The 24,405-nt window shown below is 42.7% G+C and overlaps 1 protein-coding gene across 2 annotated transcripts in view; it reads left to right on the top strand.

Annotated features, from left to right (window-relative positions):
• Positions 1–24,405, top strand: part of ABCC3 (ATP binding cassette subfamily C member 3) — an 804,906-nt gene that overhangs the window by 419,959 nt on the left and 360,542 nt on the right. For both annotated transcript variants that reach the window (XM_069654461.1, XM_069654462.1), the window contains exon 9: positions 1,245–1,422. In XM_069654461.1, the coding sequence (XP_069510562.1) occupies positions 1,245–1,422 (178 nt within the window). The remainder of the gene's footprint in view (positions 1–1,244; positions 1,423–24,405) is intronic.

Here is a 24,405-nt window from a genome sequence, read left to right as displayed (position 1 = left end):
TTCCTCATTCTGAGGACACGGACACAGACGCGATTTCGCCGCCAATAGCAGCATGGCTACTGCCGAGGTCGTAATGAGGCCCAGAGACTAGAACGAATCATCAAGAGGACCATGACCTTAACTATTACCTTCTCCAACAGCCCTAAAGACAAAACATAGAGAGGGAAAGGAAGCACTGCACCACGGGCCCCAATGCAATGGGTGAGAAACAGAATGTTTCATCACTACACACAGTCCACCAATACAAAGCAGGAAACAATGCCCCACCACACAAACTACAACTAAACAACAGTCCCGAGGATGCTCACCCCACGGAAACCAAAGAACCAGTCAGGACAGAAGGATACGAACATCTGAATACACAAGCTCACCAAGATGGATCCACTAGGACAACACATCAACACGACCCTGACCCTGAACCATTCAAAGCCTCAACCGACCAGGGTCACACTAGATCACCTGAGAATAGATATCACCCACCCAGTCCCACACCTGAAGATCAGTTTCAGACACACCCACCAATCCAAACTATACTCAATAGGATATAGTTGGATCAGGGCAACACCACCGAAACGAGTCAGCCCACGAGGAACCAGCAACATCCCAACCAACAGGTATACAACTCTAACGGAACCATAAGTACCTGAATCAGGATACAGATCCCACTAACCCAACCCTCAATCTTCTGCATACTTAAACCCAGACAAAACCACCCAACCATCTCTCTCCCAGCAATCCGCAAGCACTTTACTACACGGCATCTACAACACATAAACTTCACCGACAGCACTCGTGGCCTTCGCCCGATCCGATACTAGCACCAAAGCACAGCACTAGGTGTATACTGAGCTGAAGCTGCCAACAGCACACCACTTCTCCCTCTCTCCTTCTCCCCTCTTACTGACTAACCCTACCCACCCTTCCTGTTAACAGATCCGCCAGAGCGCCTGGGGACCAATTCTGTTGGTGACGGTGCGATATACAAGTACCGCTAACATTACATAACATAACATTCATAACACATTGAAACCATGTTAATGTATTTTGTTTTTCTTGGAACACAACGTTCATATTATCGAATGAAAAAGCAGGTATAATCATCCAGACGTCTTTTTTTCAGAGTTACAATTGAGTGGTACTATGTACAAAATAATTACATTCATAACAATCATTTGAGTGTACCACATTAATTTTTTTATGGCTAGTGACTTACTCGTGTTATTTCCTTCTCATTTCTAACGCAGTGTGCTCATTGGATTCATCAAAAATGAGAATGCCCCTTCCTGGTGGGGCTTTCTGATTGCAACGCTGATGTTTCTCTGTGCTGTGCTTCAGTCCCTCATTCTCCACCAGCAGTTCCAGTATGCCCTGGTCACTGGAATGAGGCTGCGGACTGCCATTACTGGAATCATATACCGCAAGGTAAGAATGCAGACAGCCATGAAACAAGTATGGTAAACGCCAATAGTTTGGACTTTTTTATAGGCACTGTGCAAGCTTTTATCAGGCATTCCCATAATATACTAGGCATTGCCTCCTTTTGGCAAGTACTGGGCCAAGCGCCTGTATCATTGTCCAGGATGGGCTTCAAATGTCCTGGTGTGTACTGTTACTTGGTACTGACAAGAAATGCGCAGATAAATGCAACGTTGTCATGAACTTACTTCAAATATCCATGTACTCTCAAATTGATGTGTGTTGTCATTCAATGCCCTGCATCACCTGTTGTATATGTGCTAGGAGGAAAAAGTGTTTAATAGCGTGGCACAAGCTAGGAAGAGGAAGAAGCACCAAAGCAGGCCCAGCTGGAGACAATGAGATTTGACATTTCTTTTTTTTCTTTTTTTTTAGTTTCACTTTCTCATGGCATTCTTGCTGCATGGTATCATTACTTTTGGAAACATGTTATATTTTAATTTTCCAACACTTTGGCTTCACATGGAAAAGGACAGTTTTTCTCAATTGTTCCCTGGCACCACTTATTGCATAGTCTCATTGGGCAGTGACTGCCTCACAAAGTGCTGAAGAAGGGACTCGATGTCGTTGTTACACTCAACCGTTTGCGAACGAATGGTGCCTGTTCTTGGGCAAATAGATCTGCATGAAAGGGTGCATGCAATTAGGAAAGTAATCACAAAATGTGCGTTCTTTACCCCAAGCCGGTCAAGTGGCACAGCGAGTAGAGCGCTTGCTTTGACATCCGTGCAGAGCCTGCTAACGCAGGTTCAAATCCCGGCGGGGCCAAGATCAGCCTTTCATCCTTCTGAGGTTGATAAATGATGAGCAGCGCTCAGATACATGAGGGTTCATAGCGCTATATAAATGCCAAACTATTATTAAGCCATAAAAAAGAGTGCATCCAAATGAGCAGCTGGTGCCTGTCTCTCTTCATGGCCCACTTCTTCGCTTTGTCTATTATTCTGACATATTTGTGCATGTAGGTGTAATGTGCGTATTACACAGCCTGTGTAGTTATGGTTAACTTGCTTTTTCCATAGGAAGAGCACTTTTTGGGCGGCTTATAAATTCGCTCCCCCTGGGCGAATCCTCACCAAACTTTGCAAAATAAGTATGTGGGCCACTCTGAATTTCGTTTCCAATGTTTGGTGATGTTTGGTCCAGGGGGGGTAAAAGTTATAGGGGGGTACCAAAACATCTTTTTTCCATAGAGTGAATGGGGGAAAAACTTTGTTCATGCCTATAGGCCAAACCGCTGGACGGATTTTCACCAAATTTGCGGCAGGAGGAGGACCTTGGTCCCAAAAGCGTGCTTTTGTAAATTTGGTGCCAATCGTTCCAGTAGTTTTCTTTAAAATGACCAAAAAGTATGTCTCAACAAATGTGTGATATCTATGTCCGCTCTGCGGTCACACTTCCCTGTTCGCTCAGCGGACAAGATACCGATTGGCTAAGGGGCTCGCGTCATGACTGCGGACACGCGACGTGTCCGCCGATTGGCTGGAGTGATGTGAGGCGTAATGTGCATCAGATTGTTTGGATGCGCCCGACATCTTGGATCCGCAGACAACGCGGCGGCAACCAGAGGCGAAATACTGTTTCGGAAAGTGTTTTGGTGTGTCAGAGTCGTTTGGGAGGTTCAGAGAGTAAGAGATGGGTGAAATACTGTATTTGTTTAGGCGGCAGGAGCTAATGATGTATTCGCCATGCCCGCCTTGTCCGGGATGTATGTAATTACTGAAAATGCGGGGTCTCATAAGGATAATACTTCCGTCCGTGCTGTGCGCAGGCAACTTGAAACTGTTCTAAGGACACGCGTGGTGTTAGCAAATATTAAAATTGAGTACATGCCGTAGTTAAAGTTTTTGTTTCTATGAGTGTGGTACTGATTTATAAGCCACCATGGGTGTGATATGCTGCGGTGGTTGTGGCCAGGGCCTAGAGTCTTTGGTGCATGGCCGTAGGCCATACGCCATACTTCCAAGACTCTAGGCCGTGGCCACAACCACCGCAGCATATCACAGCAATATATACACCTGTAGTATCGCATATCGATCAGGTGGTTGTGGGGAGGACCTAGAGTCTTGGGTGCATGGCCAAATGCCATGCACCCAATAACAAAGTTATAACGACAGGAGTTATAAGCCACCATGGGTTTTATATACTGCACACCCATAGATCCGAATATCTATGGCAATACATCCAAGACTCTAGGCCCTGGCCACAACCACTGCAGCATATGACAGCAATAAATACACCCGTAGTATCGAACATCGATGAGGTGGTTGTGGGGAGGGCTTGAAGTCTTGGGTGCATGGCCAAATGCTTGTTTTTGTGTTTGTTTTTAAAATCATTGGGTCTGGGGGAAAAAATCCTTGTCGGATTAAAACAGCCCTTTCTTTGCATTGCTACAAACTATTTCTATGTTTCCTTTGAATGTTTACTTGTTGTTTCTGATTAATGCTCTGTATGTTGGCTTGTTGCAGATTTTATAACCAGTTAGATACCTGTTGGCATATTCTAACTGTATATTTCTGGTTACAAATCAGTGGTATTCATTTATCTGTGTGGTTGTTATACAATCTTGGGCAGTTAGATACCGGTTGGCGTGTTCTAACTGTTTATAGTCTTTTAATTGAATTTTTGTTAATGTTGAAGTACACATTATTTATTAAATTTTGGCTTTGAGAAGATTAAATATGCGTTTGTAAGATTTACTGGTAATCTCTGCTTTACAGTAAGGCTACTATCATTACATTCGAACCATCCACATTTCTTTTTAATATATGCAGTGTAGTGACCTGCATTGGTTGTGGCTCCTGCGTGGTAGATTATACCTATTGTTGCAAAGGTTTTCTAACCAATTCACACTTGACTGTGTGTGAATCTAGTCAGCTTGCAGTTGTTTTTGGTACCATCTGCATTGTAACATAGAAGCATTAGTATTATGTAGTTACTATGTGTTTGTATCATTAAGGTGGAGCGATTATCTGAATTGCATAATTAATGGATAATCTTTTGTAGAAGTTGCTGAAATTGAATGGATTTACAATTAGGTATGGATACATACACAAATCGCTCATTAGGGATTTGTTCCTGTGTCAAATTGTTACAGAGAGTTCATGTATGTTTCCACATGTATGAAATCTGGAAGATTTCATTTATAGGTATGTTTTTGTTTTCAAGTACTTTTAGTAAGTACATTAGACATTCTTGTGGATCCTCTTGTGAGTTTATGGTGAATCTCACCATTCCAGTACAGTAGTCCAATTCTTGTCTTATTCCGTGAACACTATACGTGTTGTCAGGATTGATTGTTGCGTTCCATGAAGGACTAACATTTGCAAACAGAATTGGTCTGTACTGTGTAAGTAAATGTTGTTAACAATTGGTGGCAATTGAAATAGAATATTCATTGCTACATTTGCATAGCAACTTACACCAGTTTCATTTGAAATTTTGAATGGATCAGATAGTGTCTGATTGATTTTTTTTGGAGTGTCTGTTCCTTCTTTGAAGAAGTACCTGATTTACTTTCACTAATAGGTTCTTCTTTGCTTGTGGTAATTGATGAAGTATTAGCTTCTTTTGTTTTCTTTGAGGGATTTGCAGTCAGATCCTGTTGCATTTATGTTTGAATTAGTTCAGATGGCGGGTGTACAGTGAACGCAGTCTATTGTATTCTAAAATGCAAGGAATATCAGCGTTCACTTTACTTGCATCAAAGTTGATAAGAAATAGACCGTCAAGTGTACGTAAGCGTGATAGTGGTGATAGTGCTGCGTAGCTCATGCCTTCTTTAAAGACTGTGTTTCCAATATCTATCAATGCTTTGCCTAGGGTAAGACCTAAGGATTTATGAATGGTGACTGCATATGCAAGAGTTAGAGAAAATTGTTCTCTACGTACATACATGTCTTGAAGGGAAGGAATCGAGCTGTTGAGCGCCCTATCCATTTTACTTCTGAAAGTTTGTCAAAGAGAATATTGACAAACTGAATGTTGTTGTCACGTGGGTATGTTTGAAAGCCAACAACTGTACCCAGTGCCCCATTAACAAGACCTTGCTCTACATCAAGGTTACGTTTAAGCATTACTCTACAATTTAAGGATAATTTTAATATTTTTTTCCAACCCAGCTGTGTTGGAGATTGAATTTTCTAAGGTATTTAGTCTTGTTGTGGCTTGCTGACACATGGGTAGTGTCATACCATGTACGTCCAGTTTGTCTGTGGAGCAAATTTCAATTATTGGTTGCATTTCTTTTTTTAACACTGTTTCATTGAATTTGAAACAGCTTGCAAAAGTTGGCATTAAGGCCATACAATTGACATTTGTGTGCGCTAACTGTTCCATAACATCAGTAGCACATGCGTTATCGCCATAAAGTGCATGGATGTGCCGGTTTTTCAATATTGCTTGTGCTTCTTGAGATAGTACACCAATTCTAATACTTTTTAAAATGTTGGCGTAAGTGAGGTCTGCAGATTGACGCATGTTTTCTGTTAATTCTCTGTATTGGAAATGTTGCCAAAGATTGACATTTCCTATGCTGCCAACAGTTTTATCGCAGAGTTTGTGTCCTAAGGTTTTAAAAATAGGTTCACCTTTCACAGGTGTCAATTGTAGAAGATTTCCGAAAACGATAATGTGTTTTCCTGCAAAGAGTTCTTCGTAGTTTGTTTTAAGTACTTCTTGCAATCTTAGGTGAATCAAAGCATTAGGTTGTAGATCATGCTCACTTCATCTATTAGTAGCATTTTCATTTGTTTTAATACTCTGCGTAGTTCCATTGCAGCTTCTGCAGAAAGTTTGTAATAGTCTAATATGTTTTGGTGTTCTACTGGAAGGAGTAGTAATCGGTGTAAAGTGACACTGCCTATGTTGGTTGTAGGCAGCTAAACCTGTGGGGGCAGTTGCAACAGCTGACAGTGTGTTGTTTGTCAATTGTTGAAGGAACTTGCTGATGATTTTGATTAAGAATGTTTTTCCTGAACCAACTTCACCACTGACGTACAGCAGTATAGGTTTGTAATTTTGGCCGGTACATTCTTTATTTTCGTGTTGTACACCATGTGCAATTTCTTTTGTTACTTCTTCAAAAATGGTGCGCTGATCTTTGTTAAATTTTATTGTAGTACAGGTAAGTCTTCTATATCTTCTTCATAGTGACACATGGTGTTTTCCACTTCTGTCATAGCTAATTCTGCTTCATTTGCTATTAGTGGCTGTCCTAGTGGTTCTTGACTTCCTGTTACAGAAGATTGACTACTGTCGGAAGTGTCCTTATCTAGTTGGGCCTGGAGTTCTTCTTGGTGTTGCTGTTCATTGTGCAACATTGTTTTGTACTGCGTAAAGTTCACATCGGTGATAGCGCTTTCATTTGCTTTAAAAGCGTTTCCATAGCAGTCATAGTTATCTAGTATCTCTTCCTCTTTTCTCCATGGTTTAAAAAGTTGTAGTAGGAACATGTAATATAGTTCATTCTGTTGAGGAGTTTTTAATGACAATTTGACATGATTAATTAAGCTTTGTTTGGTAGGTTTCACTAAACTGCCTTCACAATCTGTCACTCTGTATCTACCTTTGCTTTCATCGGGTTTTATATTATTTTTGTATGCAAAGTTTTGGGCTATGTGGTATAGACACATGGTTTCCAAAGTGTTACTCCTGGTCGGGTAGTATGTGTTGTTAGGGAGAATTCTCTGTTTAGGCTGAATTTCCTAACCTAGTGAGTCCCCCAGCAGCTTTGCTGGATTTTTGGGGTTTATTTTTTTCTCCTGCCAAGAGTGAGGCTCTTTTACCCTCACTCTTGGACATGATTTGAGTGTGTTTCTTTGAATCTATATTTGTTTAATGGGCTATGGGGTCTTTTACTCCATAGGGCTTCATGTGTTTTTGTGATGTGTGTTACACAGCACCCTCAGTGCAGTAACACAGGGGTGTCATAGTGACCCCCCAGTATAGACTCCATACCCTGGGACTGACTACTGTCTCCCAGGCCCAGGGCATGTAAAGTCACCATTGACTTTACTAGTCTTAAATTCTGAACAGAACCAGTACAAACCATCATATTGTGGACGTACTGGCTGGGGCAATTCAACTGCCCCAGGGTCTGTTAGTCGAGGGGGCACGTCTTCGTCCCCCCTGATCGAGTTTTGGCTGGTGGCAGTGGATACTACTTTTTATATTCAACCGCAAATATTTTCCTATGGGATTTTGCCATTGTTTTAGGCTACTATCTTTATTTAATTATTTACGGTATCCTCGAACATACCGCCGGTTTATTTAATTAATATTAATTCTCCGGTTGGTATTTTTTGCCAAAACTTGATTCTAAAAGGGTGTTTGTGTTCTCTTCTGTGACTCCAACCCAAGTCAAGCCCTTTGTTCCACTTTTTGGCGGGCTTCTCCACAGAAGCCCTCCAAAGTGGTGCCACTCTGTCTGGGGTACTTAGGAGGGGTGGAGGGGGATTTAGGCACCCTGGACTGAGTTGCCCAGGCAACTCAAATGCACTCCGTCCTGATTGGCCCAAGTGGTGAGCCGACATACCTCGGGCCGCCTTGCCTGTGCCAAGCACCCCGGCAACCGGATACCACGTTTTACCACGACCGCGAAACAAAGGTACCACCTTTAACCGGAAAACTCTGCGGCTGGTTTCTTCCCTGGCAGTGCAACGACCTTCATCTTTCCTCCAAGTCGAGATCTTCTCTTCCCCTGGACGACGATATGACGTGCACCCACTCCCAGGAACAACTGCCACCGCTGCAGGATCCTTCCCACCTAAGGTACCGTGTCCCGCCTGGCTTCCCTTGCTACCGACTGTACGGGGTAGATTTAGCCCCCGGCTTTCGAACCTGGGTTCGCCTGGGACACCCTGGCTAAACTTTCCTAAGCCTCTCTAAACTCTTTTTGAACTCTCTGCAAGACTTTCTAAGCCTAGTGTGATCTTGGGCGCATTTGTGCTCTGCTCTCTCTAAGAGTGGGCCCAGCCTTTGGACTTTGGCTCACCAGTGACTTTTGTTTGCTCTTCTGCCTTGCTAACAGTGTTCCTGAATCTTAGAGTGGTGTACCTTTCCATATTCTGTCTTTTTACCTCCCTTTCTCACAAACTTATTGGAGTGCCATCTAGTTAAGCGCTCACCTCTGTATGAAAATAAGTGGTGTTTTACTGTGACTTATCTGATAAGGAAAAAGGGGTGTATATATTACAATAGTAACTGTGTTTAGAATATTTTACAACAACAGTGCTGGAGTGTTTCAAACAGTGTGTTTTTAAATAAATAATTATATACTTTGATACCAAAGCTCTGGTCAGTGTTTACTTGTATTATTGTGTCTGAGTGCCTATTGTGTATACTTTGCATACTGCCTAACTCTTCTTGAGAGAAGTCTGACTGCTCAGCCACAGCTACCAGGTAAATCTGGGTGGTACAGACTGCTACCAAGTGGGTTTACTGCTAACACCTGTAGTCCTAAATCTTTTGCAGTGTTTCCTAAGGGAACTGCACAGGTTACTGCCTAACACTGGTGTACAGCGGTGGGATTTGTATTGAGTATACATTTTAGAGTGCTTTAGGATACCTTAGTACAACTAACCACAAAGCTTAGCACTGAAAAAGTAATCTTTCTAACATGTCAACTATGGAAAATTATAGTCAAGAGTCCCTTGCTACAAAAACTGCTGATTGTTTAAGAGTTCTATGTAAGCATAAGAATCTCCTGACTAAAGGCAAGAAAATGGAATTGATAGAAAGGTTGTTAGCTAACCAAAGTCTGAATGATGGTTCAGAGGAACCTACCATGCAAGAAAATGTAGATAACAATATAGAGATTGATGTTGATCAAAATGTTGATAATCTTGAGGAAGAGTCAGAAGAGGAGGGTGAGGCTGCTGTGACTGTCCCCCCTAGGCCTCTGTCTGCTCTACCTGCTGTACCTACTGGGCCTTTACCAAGTCCCACACTTAGTCCTCAATATCTTGAATTAGAGAAAATGAAACTTGAACTAGCGTTCAAGAGACTGAATACTCAGGCTGAACAGACACATCAGGAACTGAATCAAGAACTAATGCTAAGGGAAATGGAGCTCAAACATGAGCTAGAAATGAAGAAATCATCTGTTGAAAATGCTTCTCTCTCTGGCTCCTCTAGAAGTTCCAGTCCTAAAAGACCCCGGATGCCTAAGGAATTGGTTGGTATGTATGAGCCTAAGTTGGATGTGTTGGATTAGTTGTCACTGTTTGAATATAATCATGGGCTCCAGAACATCACAGGAAATGACTTACTCACCTGGTTGTTCTCTAGGCTTCCCCCTGTTGCAACCGATGTGGTAATGGAGTTGGGGGAGGAGGATAGGAAAGAGTATGAATGTGTGAAACTAGCTCTGATAGCTAGATTTGGGAAGACCCCTTCCCAGTATCTTAAGAGGTTTAGGACCCTCAAAAAGCATGATGGTACCCCTTGGGCTACCTGGGTGAGTGAAGGGTTGAAAAACTTAGAGGGATGGATTAAGGGTTACAAGGTGAACACTTATGAAGGTATGAAGAATCTTTTTATGTTGGAGTCAATTTATGATGCCTGCTCTCCTGAGCTCAGACTGCTCTTGTCTGATTCAAAGGAATTAGATTCCCGAAAACTAGCTAAGGCTGCTGACTTGTGGGTTGCCAACAGGGCCACTCACAAGGATTCTGGGGTAACTCAGAAAAAGGATGAGGGGAAACAGCCTAAAAAGGACTCCAAAGAGAATTCTAATACTGCAAATTTCAAAGAGGGCCCCAAACAAAACCAGAAGGGTAAGCCACCAGGGAAACCACAGCAGAATAGTGTCTCCTCTGATGCCAAACCAGAGGGAGGTCAGAACAAGCCCCCATTCCAGAAGGCATTTGTTAAATGCTTTGTTTGTGGCTCTACTGACCATGTGAAAGGAGATCCCAGATGCAAGGGTAAACCTTCAGGGATCCAACTTGCCTCCTTAGCCTTCGCTCCAGAAGAGGAAGTCCTAATGGCAAGTGGAAACTTTCTACTGCTGGCTGATGAACTCATTGGTGTCTCAGCCAGTGTTTCTTTAGTCTCTCTGGGGTTGTGGGAACAACAGAACTTAGATGTGTATAATTCTATCCCAGATAATACTAAAGAGTATTATAAAGACAGTGTCCAGGTGAATGGTCAGGAGACTCCTGCCATTAGAGACACTGGGGCCAGCATAACTGTGGTGGATGAATCATTTTTCAAAGCAGAGGATGTTGCTAAGGCACCCAAATGCCTCACCAAGTTAGCTGGAGGGCCTGTGCAGATGTGTCCCCAGTTACCAGTTCTCATCCAGTGTAATGACATGGCTATAAAGATACCTGTCAGTGTACAATGTGAAGTACCAGGTAGGGTTCTGTTGGGTAATGACCTGAAAGCTCTTGGAGTTGTGTCACATACCCCCAGACCACCTAGTAAAAGGTTACAGGAGCTCACAAAACCTGCAAGAGAGAAAATCCTGCGAGGGTTATCTCAGGAGATGATGACAGAGATCACTCCTTTACCACTGGAGCAACTCACTGCAGTAACAACCAGATCAGGAGCAAAGGGGCAACCCAAGACTCCTAGGAAAAAGTCAGCAGCAAGCACTCCAGTGCTTCCAACAGTTACACCTGTAACTCCACCTCCAGCTGAGGCTGAGAGGGAGGTACAACCCTGTGTGGTTGAACTAGACTCTGAAGAAGAGCTAGTGGGGGACCAAGAACTTATTGGCGATCTAGACCCTGAGGACCATCCTGAGCTGCAGTCTTTACTGGCAGAAGGTGGGCCCAGCAGGGCAGCTTTCCGTAAGGGACCAAGAGAATGTCCAACTCTGGAGGGTCTCCGTCACCAGGCAACTGCTCAGGCTGATGGACAAGAGCCTGGGAAGTATAGGTTGCACTGGGAAGATGGCCTCTTCTACAGTGAACCAACTGAGTCTGAACCTGGAGACTACAAACGCTTTGTATTACCTCAAGAAAACAGACAACAGTTCTTGCACTTAGCCCACGAGATTCCTTTGGCTGGCCACTTGAGTTTCAAGAAGACCAAGGAAAGGCTCTCACTCTACTTCTATTGGCCAAAAATGGGGGCAGAAGTAGATAAGTTTTGCAAGAGCTGCCATACCTGCCAAATTTCTGGTAAGGTTGGCTCCAAGAATGTGGCACCTTTAGTGCCTCTCCCAGTTGTGGGAGTCCCATTTGAGAGGGTAGGGATTGGCATTGTTGGTCCCCTTGATCCCCCAACCTCCTCAGGCAACAGGGTTATCCTTGTTGTAGTAGACCATGCTACTAGATACCCTGAGGCAATTCCTATGAGGACTGTTACAGCTCCGGCTGTGGCTAAGGCCCTCCTTGGTATTTTTACCAGGGTTGGGTTACCTAAGGAAGTAATATCCGACAGGGGGTCAAACTTTATGTCCCACTTCATGAAAGCCATGTGGAAAACCTGTGGAGTTACTTACAAGTTCTCAACCGTATACCACCCCCAGACCAATGGGTTGGTAGAAAGGTTTAACAGAACCATCAAGAGCATGATAGGTGCTTTGGAGGAACCTCTGAAAAGAAAGTGGGACCTTCTACTGCCATGCCTTCTCTTTGCTTATAGAGAAGTCCCTCAGGAGGGAGTAGGTTATTCTCCATTTAAACTTCTCTATGGCCATCCAGTCAGAGGTCCGTTGGCCCTGATTAAGGAGGGATTGGAAGGTGCTCCTCCCCTCAAGCCAGTCAGAGTGACTGCCTATGTGATAGGTCTCCGAAGGAGAATGTCACACATGATGGCAGAAGCTAGTGATAACCTGAAAGCTGGACAAGCTTTGGTCAAGCATTGGCATGATCAAAAGGCTAACATGGTTGAGTTCACTCAAGACCAGCTAGTTCTCCCAACAAGGCAGAGGGCCTTGCAAGACAAATGGATGGGACCCTTCAAAGATGTGGGAAAACTTGGAGAGGTCAACTATCTGGTGGATCTGGGCAGACCCAGGGAAGCTCCTAGAGTCTTCCACACCAACCGACTGAAAGCGTACGTCTCCAGACCTGAAGTAGGAGCCTTGCTTCTAGCTTCAGCAGCAGAGGAAGAAGAGAGTGAGTCTCTCCCTGATCTCCTCAGAGGTGTACCTTTAGATGAGAAAATTGAAGGAGTCAATCTCTCTTCAGATCTGACACTTAGGAGCCAATAAACATACGTTGCAAAAAATTCAAACACTACAGAACAATGCTCTTAGAGCAGCCTTAGGAATTCCAAGAAGGGAGCATATTTCAGAAGCTAGAAGACAATCCAACTGGCTCTCCACAGTGGACAAAATCAAACTCAAGACAGCTTCTCTAACTTTCAAAAGTATCAACCATCTAGCACCCAAATACCTAGCCGCTAGATTTAACAGAAAAATCTCCACTAGACCCACTAGAGAAGCATACTCTAACCAGTTAGTGATCCCCCCATTCAAACTAAGTACGGCCGGAGGAAATAGCTTCCCGGTCAAAGCTGCCCAGCTTTGGAACTCCCTCCCGCCCGGCCTGAGATCTACCCAATCCTACGCCCTCTTCAGATCCAACTGTATCAACTGGATCAAAGAAAATGACCGATAGTCCCGCCCTACACTAATATAACTACTGTCCTACAGTCGTACTATGTACATAACTAAATACTCTCTATCTTCCTACTGCATATTTCCTGTATATATTATGTTATATGTTTATATTATGCACAATGTATACTCTCCCTATTGTCCTGCATTATGTAATTTCTACTATGTATAACCACCACTTGTAAGCATGCGTAACCTGTAAAGTTTAAAGTATCCTTGAACAACGCGCCCGGTTACCCTCGGGTTTGGTGCGCGCTATAAATAATAAACAAACAAACAAACAAACAAACCTGAGCAACAAGAGGAGTGCAAATCTATGTTAAATCAGTTTGCCTCCCTGTTCTCACTCTCACCAGGCTTGACCCCTTGGGGACAGCACGAGATACTCACTGGTGACTGTCTGCCAGTCAAAAGCAGAGGATACAGAATGTCAGAAAATGTGAGAACCCATATCAAGGGGGAGGTCTAGAAGATGCTTGATCTCGGGGTAATAGAACCCTCTACTAGTCCATGGTCTAGCCCAGTTGTGTTAGTACCAAAGGCAGGATCCAAAGACTTGAGATTCTGTGTGGACTATACAGCTCTTAATGCAGTCACCAAGACTGATGCCCACCCTTTACCAAGGACAGATGAGTTGGTGGATAAACTTGGTGCAGCCAAGTACCTCAGCACATTTGACCTTACGTCAGGCTATTGGCAAATAGCCTTGACAGACCATGCCAAGGAGAAAGCTGCATTTTCCACCCCAGTTGGCTTGTACCAGTTTAAGGCCATGCCTTTTGGATTAAAAAATGCACCTGCTACATTCCAAAGGATGGTGAACCAAGTTCTAGCTGGGATGGAGGACTTCTGCATGGCATACTTGGATGACATTGCAGTCTTCAGCCACTCCTGGGAGGACTATGTGAACCACCTAGGACATGTTTCGCAGGCTCTTGGACAGGCCAATTTGACTATCAAGGCAAGTAAATGCCAGATAGGTCAAAGTAAGGTGGTTTACCTTGGGCATGAGGTAGGAGGTGGAGAAATAAGGCCTTTGCTCAGCAAGATTGAAGCTGTGCAAAATTGTACAACACCTATTACTCAAACCCAAGTGAGAGCCTTCCTAGGCCTCACTGGGTATTACAGGAATGTCATTGAGAACTATGGGACCATAGCATCTCCACTGAATGTAATCTCCTTTCCAAAATTCCCTAAGAAGGTCAAATGGAATGAGGAGTGCAATCAGGCCTTTGAAAAACTGAAGAAAGCTCTTTGCCAAGCTCCAGTATTGAGAGCTCCTGACTACCACCAAACGTTCATTGTACAAACTGATGCTTCCAATGTAGGTATAGGTGCAGTTCTAAGCCAACTGGATGAGAAGGGTAGGGAGCACCCCATTTGCTTCATCGGCCGTAAGCTGAAGGATCCTGAGACAAGGTGGGCAACAATCGAGAGAGAATGCTTTGCTATTGTGTGGGCACTGAAGAAGTTTAGACCATACTTGTATGGTTCTACTTTTGTCATTCAGACTGACCACCAACCCTTGAGATGGTTAATGCAAATGAAGGGAGAAAATCCAAAACTATTGAGATGGTCAATCTGCCTGCAAGGGTTTGATTTCACCATTGAGCACAGGTCAGGGTGTCACCATCAAAATGCTGATGGACTCTCTAGGATGTATGTCATCGACTAGAGGTATGAGGTTCATCCAGGAGTGGATTAAATCCTCATGTCCCTTAGTCTGGGGTGGGGGAGGCGAATGTTAGGGAGAATTCTCTGTTTAGGCTGAATTTCCTAACCTAGTGAGTCGCCCAGCAGCTTTGCTGGATTTTTGGGGTTTATTTCTTTCTCCTGCCAAGAGTGAGACTCTTTTACCCTCACTCTTGGACATGAATTGAGTGTGTTTCTTTGAATCTAGATGTGTTTAATGGGCTATGGGGTCTTTTACTCCATAGGGCTTCATGTGTTTTTGTGATGTGTGTTACACAGCACCCTGAGTGCAGTAACACAGGGGTGTCATAGTGACCCCCCAGTATAGACTCCATACCCTGGGACTGACTACTGTCTCCCAGGGCATGTAAAGTCACCATTGACTTTACTAGTCTTAAATTCTGAACAGAACCAGTACAAACCATCATATTGTGGACGTACTGGCTGGGGCAATACAACTGCCCCAGGGTCTGTTAGTCGAGGGGGCACGTCTCCGTCCCCCCTGATCGAGTTTTGGCTGGTGGCAGTGGATACTACTTTTTATATTCAACCGCAAATATTTTCCTATGGGATTTTGCCATTGTTTTAGGCTACTATCTTTATTTAATTATTTACGGTAGCCTCGAACATACCGCCGGTTAATTTAATTAATATTAATTCTCCGGTTGGTATTTTTTGCCAAAACTTGATTCTAAAAGGGCGTTTGTGTTCTCTTCTGTGACTCCAACCCAAGTCAAGCCCTTTGTTCCACTTTTTGGCGGGCTTCTCCACAGAAGCCCTCCAAAGTGGTGCCACTCTGTCTGGGGTACTTAGGAGGGGTGGAGGGGGATTTTGGCACCCTGGACTGAGTTGCCCAGGCAACTCAAGTCGCACTCCGTCCTGATTGACCCAAGTGGTGAGCCGGCTGGCTCACCACTTAGCATGTTTGAGTGACAGCTAGGCTGAGTGAATGGGAGTTTTCTGCATAAAAGCAGGGCTTTGGGGACTGGAACTTCAGAAGTCGCCACAGGACTTAAGAATCCGACGAGGAAGAAGCTGAGCCGACCTGCCACGACGCCACCACCGGTGGAGCCCTGCTGGACCGTCTCACCACTTTTCCCAACGACAGAGGAGATCTCCCGCCGGAGAGTCTTCTTCCTTTGACTGGTGGGGATAACCGGTTTCACTGTCTTTTCGCCTTCCCAATGTACCTCGTGGCCGCCTTGCCTGTGCCAAGCACCCCGGCAACCGGGATACCACATTTTACCACGACCGCGAAACAATGGTACCACCTTTAACCGGAAAACTCCACGGCTGGTTTCTTCCCTGGCAGTGCAACGACCTTCATCTTTCCTCCAAGTCGAGATCTTCTCTTCCCCTGGACGACGACGCGACTTGCACCCACTGCCAGGAACAACTGCCACCGCTGGAGGATCCATCCCACTTAAGGGACCGTGTCCCACCTGGCTTCCCTTGCTACCGACTGTACGGGGTAGATTTAGCCATGGCTTTCGAACCTGGGTTAGCCTGAGACACCCTGGCTAAACTTTCCTAAGCCTCTCTAAACTCTTTCTGAACTCTCTGCAAGACATTCTAAACCTAGTGTAACTGTGTGATCTTGGGCGCATTTGTGCTCTGCTCTCTCTGAGAGTGGGCCCAGCCTTTGGACTTTGGCTCACCAGTGACTTTTGCTCTTCTGCCTTGCTAACAGTGTTCCTGAATCTTAGAGTGGTGTACCTTTCCATATTCTGTCTTTTTCCCTCCCTTTCTCACAAACGTATTGGAGTGCTATCTAGTTAAGCGCTCACCTCTGTATGAAAATAAGTGGTGTTTTACTGTGACTTATCTGATAAGGAAAAAGGGGTGTATATATTACAATAGTAACTGTGTTTAGAATATTTTACAACAAGAGTGCTGGAGTGTTTCAAACAGTGTGTTTTTAAATAAATAATTATATACTTTGATACCAAAGCTCTGGTCAGTGTTTGCTTGTATTATTGTGTCTGAGTGCCTATTGTGTATACTTTGCATACTGCCTAACTCTTCTTGAGAGAAGTCTGACTGCTCAGCCACAGCTACCAGGTAAATCTGGGTGGTACAGACTGCTACCAAGTGGGTTTACTGCTAACACCTGTAGTCCTAAATCTTTTGCAGTGTTCCCTAAGGGAACTGCACAGGTTTCTGCCTAACATGTGTCTAGTAAATTGTTTTTTAAAATGTCTTGGCTGTTAGGATCATTTTTGGCAATTGTTTCTATGTCCTCATATGATTTCAGAACTCTTTTTCTAGATTTAGCAGGACCAAGACTTAGCCATACTATATTTTCAGAATGTCCATACAAAGCAGTTCCGGTTAAACAATCCGCAGCTTCATAGGCGCCACATTCTCTATGAGAGAGCATTTTTATGCCTAGGCTGTACAATTTCTGAGATAGTGTTTTGTCGGATGATAGGTCATTCCAGATGTCTTGAAGCTCTGTTTTTTCTGCTTTTGTTTAAGTAGGCTGTAACATATCGTGCAACAGCAGTGGAATTGTCTGCAATGTACTGCACATCTATGTTTGCATTCCATAAGAGGGCAATCATTGCATTGTAATCATTGATATATTTTGATTCTTCTGTTCTTTTTATGTAATACGTGTTCTTAGGGGATTTACCTTTAACACTATGTCTAACTGAAGACATGAAGTTGTTCACTTCACCTGTTTCTGTAACTGGTTTAGGGAAACCAAAGCGGCATTTGGTGTAGTATTTCACTTTGCTTTTGTATTTACGATGACAATATTTGCCACATTTGTGTCTTTGAAATTGTACAATCTGTCCATGAGGGTCACTATGTGTCCTTTGTGAAGGGATTTCACACGTGACATATTTTTGGATGAACTGCAAAACAGTGGCATCACTGTCCTGACTACATTTAGGTGCACCTTTAATCCATAAAAGCATGTGGATATGTGGTGCTCTTCTGGCTTTGTATTCTTTTCTCCAAAAGAAGTGTTGCACTTCTCCGAGGGGAGGAACAGTTTTATTACAAATAAAATGTAGCATAGCAATGGAACGATGGTGGAAATATCTTGAAACATTAAAAGGATCTAGAGAGCAAAGTTCTCGGGTGTGAGTATATCTAAGTTGATTTTGTTGTTGTTTGATATGTGTAGAAAATCATGTAAATCTTCCCATGTATATTCTGCCCAACTTAATGTAACAAACCAAGTGGGTGGTCCAAAGTTTCTGATCATACAACGTACATCTCCGTGCCGTCGGAACCAGTATTCTTTCGTACCACGCATGTTTGCAAACAGATTTGTTATACTTGATTGTAAAACCTCATCTTTTTCTTGCACTTTTTGTATTAAATGCATAGCTGACATATTTTGAAAGTGGGTTCCAGATTTCAATATGTGTGCAACTCTGTAACATAAGGTTGCTAGTTCACTTTCAAAGAGTAGGTGGAATATGTATTCCACATTTTGTCTAAATCTGGGATCTTCAGAATACATTCGTAATGAGCGGTATTCTGATGCTTTTATCTGAGTGGGTCTATCATCCTATCTTCCTCCTTTGCCAGTAGAAAATAGCAGTGGAAAAGCACGTGCTTCTATACTTTTTTCCATATGCTCATTTTTGGCCCTTTCGTTTGTCGCATTTGGTAAGTTTCTAGTGAATCATCTATGCTCTCATTAGAGTGCAATGGATGAATTGTATAATGGTCCAAAAGAGTGGATACTGCAGCAGGATCCAGAAGTTCAAATTGACCAGTTTCTGATGACTCTTGAATTATTTCAGTTGTTTCCCTTAAGCTTTCTTCAATATTTATGTCTTTGTAGTATTCATTATTGTCTTTCAGATATTGCAAGGCTTGTCTAACTTTATGTAAGTCCACGAGTTCTTGCCAATTTCTTTTGTCTTTTGTTGGTACACCATTTACTAAGACAATTAAAGAATGCTCTATTGGACGTTGCACTCCTAGAGTGTGCACATTTTCTGTGAGATCTAATGGCAAATAAACTACTTTGCCACGAATGCCTTTCACCAATTCAGAGGGAGGTAATTTTGCTGTTTTTGGTTGAAGGCGTATTATTGCTTCAAATGGGTGTACTGTTTGAATTATGATGCTCTCATACAAATTGAGTTGTTGCAGGGGTTTTGGTAGTGGGAATAATTCCAAATTATTTGTGATAGCACGTGAAGGTGTTTGGTTGTTGTCAATTTTTGTAGTGCAGTAACTGCAACATATTAGGGGTTCACTTATTTCATATTTGTTTTCTGCTAAAAGGTAGAGACCTAATTCAAACCATTTTGAATCTTCATTGTCTTCTATTTTGTATGGTACGTCTATAGTTTTTGTGTTACTTTTATAAAAAGTTGTGTGGCACCACACATGCACATGGTTTGGTACTTCAGCGGATGTACTTTTAAATTTTAGTATTTCTTTTTTGTATGTGTGTAATAGAAGGTTGCCATGTGCAGAATTGTTGCTAGTCTGTTCTAAAACTATTGCATTTTGTAAGTGGCTCTCACTTCCAAAATATTTTCTCTGGATACGGTTGATTTCTTCTTGTAGGTATTTGGATGTACCATGCAGAAGAGCGTTATTTAAATTGGCTAGTTCTAAAGCAGGACTTTTAGCATAGTACAGTTTATACACTAGATTTCTTACATTTGAATGATGTGTTGATATCATTTTGATATCATGGAAGGGGCTTTTGCAAATAGGTCCTGTAATGCAGGTTAATGAATGTCCTTGTAGTCCTGTGTATTTGCGCACTGTACATGTATCCATATTTTGCAGCACTTTTATTTTCATTTTGTGTTCACCGTTCACATACTGATTGAGGAACTGGCGTAAAGATTTGAAAGATTTGTTAGGAATGTTACAGTTTTCTGGGGATACTTTTGTAATCAGTGTTTCTTGTTCCATTGTGGTATTATTGATTTTTTCATATCCTCATTCACTGCTATGGATGGCAATTGTGGTTGTTTGATTTTGTGTGTATGCTTCTTCATTAAAATATGGTTCTGTGGTCTTTGTGTGACTCCATGCACCTCCACTAATATTTAAGAAGTTATTTTTGTTGACATTCCGTTTATTGAGAAGTTTCTTTTGTAGTTTAGTACTTAGTTTTGTTAGTGGTTTCATCCTATTTAACACTAAAATAAATAACTTCCTTTTGAGAAGGATTGAACTGTCTATGACAGCTTGTAGGATTAATTTTCTACGGTAGGTTTTAAGGGTTGAGGATGATTTTGGTCCCCTTCTTATTAGATTCTGAAGGACACTGTGGCAGAATATTTTTGCTAAAAATGTTTTTTTTACTATGCCTTCTTTTTATAGGAGCATTGTTAGGAGTAGTGGTAGCCGAATTCTTGTAAAGCATTTCTGTTTTGTGCCACATTTTGATAGAGGAGGCAAAGTTTCTGTTTTTGAAGCATCCTTTGTTTCGCTAAATGACTGTATTAGCTGTTTTGTTTTAATGTTTTGTACAAACTCTGGTAGAGATGGAGGCTTACTTTGGACACTTTTATTTTCATTTGCTCTATTTCTGCGTTCATTTCTACGGACTTGCTTTTTGGTAGGCATTCTTTGGGGTCTGCTGTAAAAAAAAAGTTATGGGGTGGTCTGTTTTGCAATGTATGTGTGCTGTGTGCATGCGTGTATGAGTTTGATGGGGAAGATGTTTGTGGTGGTGTGTGAATGTGCATTGGGCAGTTACAATGAGTTGGGAAGGCTATTTTTCTGTTTGTATATTACTACACTGTGCTTCAGATGAGAGTAGAAAGTGAGCTAGCGGTGAGGAGAAGCATTAATAGTAAACGTAATAGTATAAAATGAAAACAGCTATTTGTTTTGTAGTACTAACATTCTAAGGCTTGTGCATGTTATTTGTGTTCCAAAAACACAGGGATTTGTGTGCCATTCTGCCTGTTAATCTTTGTTTAATAAATGGGGATTTGTGGGCAGGATGGTTCAGAAATCGATGTTTTTTTTGGTGTGCAAATTACATAAATAACCCACACAGTCTCTTTGAGGAACAGTAAGAATATAAAGGCAGTACTGTATTTACTTTTTTTGTGGAATGACCAGGTTTCTTCGGATATGTTGTTTGCAGTGTAGATGCTGTTGATTTTCAGGAGAGTGGTCTTCGCTGCAATTGTAAATGGAAGATGTTAGTAATGTTGTGTGTTTAAAGCATGGTGTTAATGTACACGTTAATTTTTCAGCTTTCGTGGGAGCATTCTCGTTTGATATCTCAACACAGTGTATGCGCGCAGCCTTTATATGTTATTTGCAGTATGTTAGTTGAACCTGCTTCGCAAATGAGTACAATTTTCAGTTCATGAAATTCCCTTGGTTTTTTTTCAGCTGTGTTGTACATAGCAGAGAGGTTTGGAAGTGATAGATCATGTAGTAGACGGGAAAGACTTGAATACTTTCATATTATAAGTAGGAATGCGAAAAAATCGGGAGCACCTGAAAGGGAGATGTCACCACAGCAATCGGAACGTTTATTTTTCTCATACGATCGCATTGGAAGTAGCATTAATTTAGACGGAAGACAGTAAAAAATTGTGACATTTTTTAATGGAAAATTGAATTTTGCACGTAAATCAGGAGGGTTGCTATGTATGAATAGGTTATGCGGGAGATAGTAAGAAGTAGTGCGATTTTTGAATGAAAAATCGGAAATCTCACGTTTAAAGCTGGATCGTTGGTATGTTTGTATTGGCTATGCAGATTTAGTGGCATTAATTTGTTTAAATGGAATCATAAGAGTTGCACACGTACTCTGAATAAAATATGCATACCTGTACTTTGTAATCATGCATGTGGGTATGCATGGAGCTGTAAGTAGAAATCTGCAACACTTGCACAGTAGATTTTGTAGTAGGTGCTTTGCAATGATATGAGAATTGTATTCAGAGTGATCAACAGTACATTTGAAGTGAGGAACTCTGATGACGGAGTTAGATGTAGAGGTCTTGGATGTGATTGTTGGATGGTTGTGTGACTGCTTAGCTGTGTCCAATGAGGAAATGGATTTGTGAGTTATGTGGAAAGGGTAGAAGGACTGGCTGACAGTTACGTGCCACACGGCGACCGCGCTTGTCCGCGGGTAGGGCGTGCCACATACCGGGTTCTACAGCAAATCCAGCATGGGAAGGGGACTGTAGGCATCAGCCAATCAGATTTTGACATTGTTGATTTGTGTAGAAAGAGAGTGTGTGTAGTGAAGATGGCAGAGGTGGAGACAGTCAGGGTGTTGGTGCTCTGAGATTTTTTTGTCCATGGTTTACAGCACTATTCAGAATGTAGGCATGTGGCAAACAATTTTGACCTCAGAGGAGTGGAGGTGGTGTGGAGCGCTGGGACTGATTGCAATGTAGCGGCAAGTTAGCAGAGATATGCGTAGGATGACCAGTCCCCATGTGGTAGTTTTGCACTATGGTGCTTCCCATTTGGGCTACGTGAGTTCACCTACTTTTTTGGGAGATTTGGAACAGTTGGTTCAAGCAGTCATTAACATCTTTCCAACTGCGAAAGTAATTTTTTCTGGCTTACTCCCTAGAGCAAAATGGGATAACAGTTCTGTTTTTTGTGCTGATCCAAGTATTGGTAGGTGTGCCATCAATCGTGGCATGCGTGCTTTCATGTTAAGAGCTGGTATGTTTTTCGGCAGCCACGAGAACATTGTTTCCAGTAATGCGGCCTATTTTGAAGCCAATGGTGTTTCTTTATCTTTTTTGGGAAATGCCATGTTCTTTTAGAATGTAAGGCTTGCTTTGGAGAAGGTTATGTGATGATTGTAGAAGTAAACTTAGAGAAAATAAAAAATAGAAAAATACCGGGTGTCTGTCAGGCATCTGCAAAAAAAAAAAAAAAAAATGTCTCTTTTCAGAGCCCACCTTAAAGGGGAAAAGGGGAATACTATTTAAATGTACAGTCGTCACGCTCAGATCCTCTACATGTCCGCGGACATGGCGGTAGTCTGCAGGCGGCGTGTATTACATACAGGGATTCTGGGGTGGAGAGGCATGCAAATGGAATGAGCAAAGCTAGGGATTGGTCAGCAAAGTTCAGTGAGTGTGTTCTGAACTGAGAGATTTAGTGAGAACCTCTTTTTTCTGAGAGGAGAACAGACAGCTATGGCTGTGTGTGCTCGAAAAGAGATTGTCTGGATTTTGGGAGACTCATGGATACATTGGTTGAAGGTGCATGCAGAACGGTGCGGTATATCTGCAGATCTTGGATTCCCTCATGTGGAAATGCACTGGCATGGAGTGCGTAGAATGAAGTGGCTGGACTTGGTACCTCTCTGTGCTACTTTACATACAGAGCGTCATCCTGATATAATTATCATTAATTGTGGAGGAAACAGTTTAGTGCATGTCTCTGGAATTTCATTGCAATTTGCAATGAAGGAAGGACTTGAGAAGGTCATGGACATGTTTCCCAATTGCCAAGTAATTTTTTCTCATATTGCACAAAGACAAATGTGGCTGCGTTCTGCTTTATTTGGTCCACACATGGAGAAAGTGAGGCGCAATTTCAATAAGGCTGTTTGTGCTTTTCTAAGAGATGTTGGCATATCCTCTTTCCACAATGACAATATTTTGTTTCGTAGCACTTTCATTTTTCGCAGAGATGGAGTCCATCTTACATATGCTGGCAATCAGATTTTTCTTCGAAATGTACAAAATGCATTGCAAGCTTTTTTGAATTCATAGTCACCTATTTTGCATTACATGTTGACGAATCCAAGTTTTCCAAACACACAAAACACCACCAAAAGGCTCTTTTCAGAGCCACCACTTACTCCCAGAGAAAAGTGCATTGGTTTTGCTAGGGCTGCACCCCAAATTTGTATCTGTCCTAGGACTGTCCACGGACTTTTAAAAAATGCTCAGGGCCCTGCACTGTTTATTTGACACTTCTATTTTTAAACTGTGAAAGGCGGCTCTGAAAAGAGCAATTTTTTTGTGGTTTTTGTTGTTTTATATATTTTTTATTTTTTTACACACGACACACTAGGAGAGGAGGGTAAAGGAGGGTAAGGAAGGGACACCAACCACGGGGATAAGAAAGGGCAGGTGGAGAGAGAAAAATGTAGGGTGGGCCTTATTTAGGTAGGTAGCAGTTCTTCTGGTGCTCCGTGACCGTAGTCTCGAAATCACTTCGAAGACTCTCCCCCCTGCAGAGTAGTGCGTCGCAGTACATACACAATATTGTGATCCTCAAAAGGTAAGGGTCAACAGCATCATGAATGGCATGTAAGGTAGCTGGAGAGATGTGCTCTGCCACAGGAGTGTCTCTTGTGGTGAGAGGATCGGACCCGGAGGATGCTGTGGAGGAACTCAACCTACTACGTTCTTTACATGGTACCACCTTGCGAATGTCCGCACCGTGGAACGAAGTTAGGTGTCGCTTCATGGTTGTCATACCAAAGCTGTACGCACCAGGTCTCCCACTACTCAGCACCAACTTGCACTGTTTACAGGTGACCTGGTTTGCACGTGCTTTTGGTATGTTACCAAAAACGGTAAACAACCTCCACACCCACGACTCCCGGCGAGTGCTGGTAGTAGGGAGTTTCTCCACCTCATTCTCTTCATCCTCTTCTTCCTCGCTCTCTACATCCACATGCGTATTTCCCTCTGCAGGCCCTTGGGGAGGTGGTGGCGGTG

Source organism: Ambystoma mexicanum, chromosome 3q (assembly GCF_040938575.1).
Source record: "Ambystoma mexicanum isolate Mex_15411 chromosome 3q, UKY_AmexF1_1, whole genome shotgun sequence".
NCBI lineage: Eukaryota > Metazoa > Chordata > Amphibia > Caudata > Ambystomatidae > Ambystoma > Ambystoma mexicanum.
Note: the sequence above shows the minus strand (reverse complement) of the source record. Positions and strands in the feature narration are given on the sequence as shown.